Genomic DNA, 8216 nt, shown 5'->3' with positions numbered 1-8216 from the left:
GATGGAGCGTGACGTCGCCTTCCCCCGAAAAAAAACCGCTACATGTGAGTGTACGGTCACACGGCTTATTGTCAGCCGTTTAACGCCTCCAAACATCTGGCCATTGATTTCAATGGGAAAAACGGCCTTCAGTTCCGACAGGGCGTTTGTTTTTTTTATGCGGCCATTTTGAAAAATGGCCACGTAAAAAAACGCCCGTGAAAAAGTGCAGGTCACGTCTTGAGTCGTTTTTCATTTACGCGCCCGTAAAAAAATGCTGCGAAAACCGCGAGTGGCTTAAAAAAACAAAACTTCTGAAAATCAGGAGCGGTTGTTCCCTCGTAAACAGCTCTGTATTTTCAGACGTTTTTAAGTAGGCGTGTGCGCATACCTTAAAGGGAATGTGTCGCTAGAATTTTTTTTTTTTTTTTTTTTTAGTTAAACAATTAGTATATAAATAATGAAACATTGTTCTAATTTTTTCACAAGTCAGGAAATATTATAAATTAGATTCTAATTTATAACATTTCCATGTGCTGGTCACTAGAGGGAGCAGTTCCCAAAATTGCAGCATTGCAACGTGGTAAAGCAACCTCATTGCTTTATGCTGCAAAATTGGAGAAAACACATTTGCTCTAGTGTCCTCACACAACCCCCCCCCCTCCTTATATGCGAGGAGAAAGGAGGGGGTTGAATGTTCAAACCTCCTACACTATGTGCCGCCAATTTTTGAGCGACCACAGTGTAGGAGGATTAGATACAGTGGTAATCACACAGTAAAACACGAACATACACAGACATCACATACCTGCTCCTAGTCGTCGCGTCTGAACGTATGGCTGGAAGCCGTCATCTTACTGTCTGGCCGCGGCTTCCAGTCTACATGAAAATGGCGCCAGATTTCGCTCTGCTGAAGACCTTCCTTTTGGACTGTGGGAGCGACGCATTCACCGTTCCCACACAGACGGCGTACGCTGCAGTGAATGGAACGGCTCCCGTTCGCATTCTCTATGGGGATGTATGTGCCGTATTCCATGTCCGTATGTGTCGTTAATCGACACATACAGAGATGAAAAAAAAATGGCAGCCCCATAGAGAAGGAAAAGAAAGAAAAAAGTACAACACAAATAAATAAAATGTATTTTAATGACATAATAAAAGCAATAACATATAAAAAAAAAATTTTTTTGTGACACCTTCCCTTTAAAGGGAACCGGTCACCAGGATTTCACTTATTAAACCAGCAATACCTGGGAATGGGTGAAAAATCATTTCTATAGAACCTACAATTCTCTTTTTCGTCGGCTCTGTACCTTTTTAGTTTATTTTTTTTTTAGTGTTCCCGCTCCATATGCTAATGAGCATAAGAGTCATATCTTCATCCAGCCTTTACGAATTAACCCCGCCTCCTTAATTTTGATTGACAGCATTCAGGGTGGGCCAGTTTTAGGCGAAAGGCATAAGAAGAGGAATGAACGAGACTGCTGGATTATTAACATAAAAGTCGCAAAATGGTTGCAGACCGTTATTTACGGTCGGAGGAGGAGTTTAGGGGAGGGAATAACGCTATTGAACTTTTGAAAGCAGCGGGGAAGAGTCCAATAGGTGAAATGTTGGTGACAGGTTCCCTTTAAAAAACTGTTAGAAGAGTCCCTGTGGTTGTAAAGTGAATTGCAGTAATCTGAGTCAGGCAGCTGCTGCAAAAGCTACTATAAAAGTCCGTACTAGTGACGTAGATTAAGGGTATGTTCACACAACCTATTTTCAGACGTAATTCAGCCATTTTACACCTCTAATTACGCCTGAAAAACCAGCTCCATTACGCTTGCAATCAGTCTTGCAATGTTCTGTTCAGACGAGGTGTAATTGGAAAATGACGGCTCGTCAAAAGTGCAGGACACTTCTTGGGACGTTTATGGAGCCGGTTTTCATAGACTCCATTTAAAACAGCTCGAAAAATGCAAGTTGCTCAAATATCGTCTGAAAATCAGGAGCTGTTTTTCCTTAAAAACAGCTCCGCATTTTGAGTTTGTGTGTGAACATACCCTAAGACAACAGCATCAGCTCCACCATCATCTTCAGCTCCTCCTCCTGCCAGGATTGGGTTGTGTCTATAGATATGATCTAAGCAAACTACAAGGGGCGAACACAACCTGCGTAGAAATCCTCGGGAAGAGCAGTCACACTATGGAACCTCTACTGTAAGAGCGGTCACACTATGGAACCTCTACTGTAAGAGCGGTCACACTACGGAACTCTACTGTAAGATCGGTCACACTATGGAACCTCTACTGTAAGAGCAGTCACACTATGGAGCCTCTACTGTAAGAGCAGTCACACTATGGAGCCTCTACTGTAAGAGCAGTCACACTATGGGACCTCTACTGTAAGAGCAGTCACACTATGGGACCTCTACTGTAAGATCAGTCACACTATGGACCCTCTACTGTAAGAGCAGACACACTATGGAACCTCTACTGTAAGAGCAGACACACTATGGAACCTCTACTGTAAGAGCGGTCACACTATGGAACCTCTACTGTAAGATCGGTCACACTATGGAACCTCTACTGTAAGATCAGTCACACTATGGACCCTCTACTGTAAGATCAGTCACACTATGGAACCTCTACTGTATGTAAGAGCGGTCACACTATGAAGCCTCTACTGTAAGATCGGTCACACTATGGAGCCTGTACTGTAAGAGCAGTCACACTATGGAGCCTCTACTGTAAGAGCAGTCACACTATGGAACCTCTACTGTAAGATCGGTCACACTATGGAGCCTCTACTGTAAGATCGGTCACACTATGGAACCTCTACTGTAAGAGCAGTCACACTATGGAACCTCTACTGTAAGAGCAGTCACACTATGGACCCTCTACTGTAAGATCAGTCACACTATGGACCCTCTACTGTAAGATCAGTCACACTATGGAACCTCTACTGTATGTAAGAGCAGTCACACTATGAAGCCTCTACTGTAAGATCGGTCACACTATGGAGCCTGTACTGTAAGAGCAGTCACACTATGGAGCCTCTACTGTAAGAGCAGTCACACTATGGAGCCTCTACTGTAAGAGCAGTCACACTATGGAGCCTCTACTGTAAGAGCAGTCACACTATGGAGCCTCTACTGTAAGATCAGTCACACTATGGAGCCTCTACTGTAAGATCAGTCACACTATGGAGCCTCTACTGTAAGAGCAGTCACACTACGGAACCTCTACTGTAAGAGCAGTCACACTATGGAGCCTCTACTGTAAGAGCGGTCACACTACGGAACCTCTACTGTAAGAGCAGTCACACTACGGAACCTCTACTGTAATCACTCTGCTGGTTGTGGACAGTACTAGTGTAAAGCGTCCGTATCTTTATGAACGATCCAGGGATTTTATCCATTTACCTTATGTGATTTGGAATGACGTCCTTCCCTTCCATTTTTTTTTTTCTTACCTTTTAGGCATCAATAACCCAACAGTATCAATGTTACACGCAGCAGATTTGTCCCAGAAACTTCTGTAAGTCTGAATGCACATTATATGCAGATTTGCATGCAGCAAATCCACAGCGTAAGTCCCTGTTCACACAGTTTTGACGTGGAAACCGCGTTGGAAAATGTGCCAAAAATGCCTCCTATTGATATCAATGGGAGGCGGACTAATTTTTTTTTACCACGAGCGGTAAAAAGCAACATGCCTTAATCTTCCGGTGTTTACGTCTCTGACCTCCCATGGACATCAATGGGAGTCAAAGCGTATTTCACTGCGTTTCTGCCCATGGCACTCAATGGGTACAAGCGAAAAACACAGCAAACGGCATGCGTGCAGGCAGCAGAAAAAACAAACAAATAAAACTCCTGAATTTGACGTTTTTACAAGTGCACGCATTTTTCGCCCCGCGGCGCACAGAGCGGGCATGCCATTATGCAGTAAATCCGCCCTAATAGTTCCACACCCCGAAGTCTTTTATGTGAAATGGCTGATAACTAGTGTTCCCTCTTGTCGGTCTAGTAGGTATATGTGAAGTATACGGCATATACTGGTGACTGGCGGCTGCGGACACCACGTGTGATGACATTTGTAATCATAGAACTTTAGTGGAATCCAAACCTGTAAGACCGTGCAGGGCTACGTGAAGCCACAAGGGCGGCGCACCTGACTGGAGCGGACAATGCTCTCATCCAAACACTAAAACAGGCTCCAGCAAGTGACGAGTACAGCCCCTCCCCCCCACCAATCCCCCGACAGCGCCGAGCTGTGAACGGACGCCGCTCTGTATTTTGTGACTCCGATCACAGCTGAACCCCCCACCAATAAGTATTTACCACCCGCAGTGACCCTGCGAGGGCACAACTTACCACACTGAGATCATGTAAAATAATCCTATCCCCCGATGACATCACAATCAGTGACGAGTATTTACTGCGCAGGGGTCGGGGGTCACTAAGTTTATTGCATTTATAAAATTCTTATACAAAAATGAAAGTTTAACAAAAGTTTCCAGCAATGACCGGGGGAGGGGGTATCCGGCCGAGCGGTGGGGGCGGGGCTTATTGGAAGTGGACGATCTCCTCCTCCTTGGTCTTCCCGGCCTGTGTACAGGAGAGGCTCAGCTGAGCGCCCGCGTGGGGGAGGGTCTTGTACAGGCGCAGGTGGATATATTCATCATCTCCCACATGGACCTGAAAACAGACGAGAGGCGGTTACAGCGGGATTAACCCCTTAATGACCCGGCCTGAATAAGCCGCTACATTTTTTTACATTTTTGCCTCCATAACTTATTTGCGGCTGCCGCGCTGCGAGGCCCGGATTTATGTGCGAGAAATTGTCTTTTTACTGTGCAAGTTATAGATGTATTTTTGCAGCGAGTCCGGGATGAAGCCATTTTGCAGTTTCTTTTTTATACGGAACCAGTTACGTTCCGGTTATTACGGTAGCGGGAAGACCGAACGGCGGGAAGACCGAACGGCGGGAAGACCGAACGGCGGGAAGACCGAACGGCGGGAAGACCGAACAGCCCACCCGAGGCCCTTTACTAGATCCCAGCGGAGAGTTTCCCCTAGTCTCAGATCGCCCAATCATGTCAGACCACAGTGACCAAAGGGTTAAACAGCTGGGGTCGGAGTGCCGGCTTCTCGGAGATGTTCACTCCCGTTCCTGCTTAGAGAATCAGCGCCAGAAGCCGCCACTAGATTCTGAACCTGCGCCGCACGCCGGCAAAAGACAGCGGGTGGTCAGGAATAGGATTACGGCCGCGGCTCGACAGTCTCAATGATGAATCGCTGTCCGGAGGAACCTGCCGAGCAGCAGAGACATCTGACGGGTGCGACACAAATCCGAGCGCGGAAGACAATGCGGCCTATGGACAGCGATCACTCACTACAAGAGTCCAGGTCCAGCCTGAAAGTCTCCAACCCCCGGGAGGAATGATGGTTTAATGGCCCTCACTGAGGCTTCATATAGAGCGCCCCCTACAGAGCTACCACAGGACATGTGGACGCTCTCCCTAGACCAACGAGGTTACCCGCGGCTCTACAACTGCTGCAAAACTACAACTCCCAGCATGCCCTGACCGCCGACTCCTCAGTCATCACCTTAACGAAGTAGTTCGTCCCAGACACCGGCTGAGTCTTGTATTCCGTGGCCACGTACGTGGGGTATTTCTTCCCGTGTTTCTCCTCCACCTCGGCCTTCACCTGAGGAGAGAAGACGCTGCGGTCAGACAAGGACTTCATCAGGACAGTCACATCCCTGCAGGGACTGCCTCCATTTTTTGATCTTGCCCTCCTCCCATCCTGTTTTAATTAGTTTAATGCCGGTCCCCACCATCATGACAAGATCACGGAGCAGATCTAGGAATCCAATAATCCATCAGATGCACTTCCCTCTACCACAGCGCACCCGCACGGGTCATCATATGGTTAATATCAGTCCCTGGAGGACTGCGGTCCATCACTACATCTGGTGTAGGACTATTATGGACTAATTCTGGACTATCAGGATTTCCGGACGATCAGGTGCCGGACTAGTGACCTGTTCCCTAAACAGCAGGGACCTTCCTCAGCACCGTACATAGTAAACATTCACTGCTGCCCCCGGGAGCTGACAATCTAATCTTACCGCACACTGGGGACAACAGGGTCATAGAGGAACCCAAGAACACAAACTCCTGGGACCCCCCCGCGCTGCATCAAAAGCTGTAAGGCCCAGTTCACACGGAGGATTTTGCAGGTGGAAAAATAATAATTGGATCAGTGGGAGGAGATTTCAGCCGTTTTCAATGCAGTTTCCGCATCAAAACCAGAGTAAAAAAAAGCCTCAGTGTAAACTGGGCCTTACAGTGAGATCATGGAGCGGGGCCCGGATGTGTTACTGCTGCGCCTAGGTGAACCCCTCCAAGTTCTGGGGGGGAGGGGACCACAGTAAACGTGACAGCAGACCACCCCCCCCCCCCCTGACAATGATGAAGGGAACTTGTGGTCATTAGTGATCTATATGGATCATAAAAGTCACATGACCAACGCATCCAAAAAATCATGGGGAGGTGAGTCATCTGGAGGGGGAGGGGTGCGGCAGCATAGAAACCATGGGGGAGGGGCGGGGTAATCTAACCAAATAATGACCAGGGACATCGGGTCGTAAAGAGCCGCCAGTCACATAGACAACACTAACATGTATATATATACAAGCTGCAGCGAATCAACTGACCGTTACGGCTCCGGCATCTCGCAGAAGTTTATAGCGGCGCTCCGTACTGGAACATAGAGGGGGTTCCCAAGCGGTGGACCCCCCTATGACATCCATATTCCCTCCCGAGGAGACATTGGATCACGTGTTCTGGAACTTTCTAATAAACTTTATGCTTCAATTCATCATTTTCAAGATCTCTACTTGCTGTCAGTAAATTATAGATCTGGTCTACATGCAGGAGGCAGAAAAAGGTGTCCTAACCTGATGCTCCCAGCTGAGGTTTTGTTACAATGTATCAAGTCTGGACAGGTAACAGTCAGCAGATCGCCCAGACTAGATACATTGTTGTTTTTATGTAACAGGTTTGTCTGGACGGGATACACGAACAAAACCTCTGCAGCAACACATAGTATATTTATACAGCTTGTTAGTGTGAAAAAGTTCTGGGTCAGCAAGCAGAGATCTTAAAATGCTAATAGAGTTGGAGAAAGACGACTCCTCTACAGAAGACTGGAAAACCCTTTACAGGGGGACAGATAAAGGTCGGGCAAACGTAAAGTGAAACCTTGTTCACACTGCATGTATTCAATGCGTTAATAGCACCAAAAAAAAACCAACACATCACCGCTTGCTTTAAGCTTCCCATTGACATCAGGGGGAAAACACTTTTAACACGCATCACGTAAAAAGAGGCAGCATCAGGTCAATCCCTGGCACGTAAAATGCACCTAATCCCCATAGTCATGGGAGTCCTAATTGCGTGACCAAAAAAACGCATTGTTTTTTTTTTTTTAGCGCAGTGTGAACAAGGCCTAACCGCCACCCTGGAGGCACCAACACCTCCTGGTTATACAGACACCATGATATGATTATCTATATACCCGGCGCTCAGGATGATGTGACATACAGAATAGAAACAGGGAGGTAACGCCACTACCTAGGCCTCAATTACTCCTCCTGGCACAAGTTACTGCCGCACCTAGAGGAGTCACTTGACCTGAAAGACGCGTCACCATCCAGTCCATCTCTATATCTACTATTACATCCGTATTACAGACCAGGGACATTATCGCTGCACAGGAGCCATTACTACAAAACAAGTATTGCACACACAGCAGAGCCGGACGGGCGCAATCACCTGGTCGCACAGCCCCTGCACCTCCTCTGTTGCCGGTTTAGCACTCCCGAGTCCCCCGCAGATAGGCATCGTAGTCAAGTGTCAGCTGACTGCCCTGGCCGCCGCTATTTATATGAAGCGGATCAAACCATCAGGAAGGGAGAGCGGGGAGATTCCGGCACACAGCGCGACAGCTCATCAGGATTACAGACAGCTGTGGCCGCCGCTAGCAACCAACACCCCCCACACCAAACGTGGTACGCGCCAAACTGATCACGTGATGTAAACTGAAGGGCTCAGTCAGGATGGACGGTGAGTCGGAGCCGCCGCCGCCCTCAGGTCTTTGATGACGTCACTCGCGCTTTAGGATGTATTTACATGAATCGTTTTTTGTTGCGTTTTTATATATATAAAAAATAAATGTTGGC

General features: G+C 47.5%; 1 protein-coding gene across 1 annotated transcript; it reads right to left on the bottom strand.

The window, feature by feature from the left end:
* Positions 1-4414: 4414 nt before the first annotated feature.
* Positions 4415-7917, bottom strand: LOC142741675 (cystatin-B-like). The gene is made up of 3 exons (XM_075851020.1): positions 7810-7917; positions 5576-5677; positions 4415-4663 (listed from the first exon to the last, which is right to left on the bottom strand). Exons 1-3 carry the CDS (start codon positions 7876-7878, stop codon positions 4532-4534), a joined length of 303 nt encoding a protein of 100 aa, XP_075707135.1. The 5' UTR covers positions 7879-7917; the 3' UTR covers positions 4415-4531.
* Positions 7918-8216: the final 299 nt, after the last annotated feature.

The sequence above is a fragment of the Rhinoderma darwinii genome, chromosome 2, assembly GCF_050947455.1.
Source record: "Rhinoderma darwinii isolate aRhiDar2 chromosome 2, aRhiDar2.hap1, whole genome shotgun sequence".
Lineage (NCBI taxonomy): Eukaryota > Metazoa > Chordata > Amphibia > Anura > Rhinodermatidae > Rhinoderma > Rhinoderma darwinii.
The sequence above is the reverse complement of the archived record's forward strand: the minus strand, read 5'-3'. Positions and strand labels throughout refer to the sequence as shown.

Coding starts and splice junctions, on each gene's coding strand:
- LOC142741675 (XM_075851020.1), bottom strand. CDS start 7,878: ATGCCTATCTGCGGGGGACTCGGGAGTGCTAAACCGGCAACAGAGGAG. Junction 5,678..7,809: donor TGCAGGGGCTGTGCGACCAG/GTGATTGCGCCC, acceptor TTCTCTCCTCAG/GTGAAGGCCGAGGTGGAGGA. Junction 4,664..5,575: donor GGACGAACTACTTCGTTAAG/GTGATGACTGAG, acceptor GTCTGTTTTCAG/GTCCATGTGGGAGATGATGA.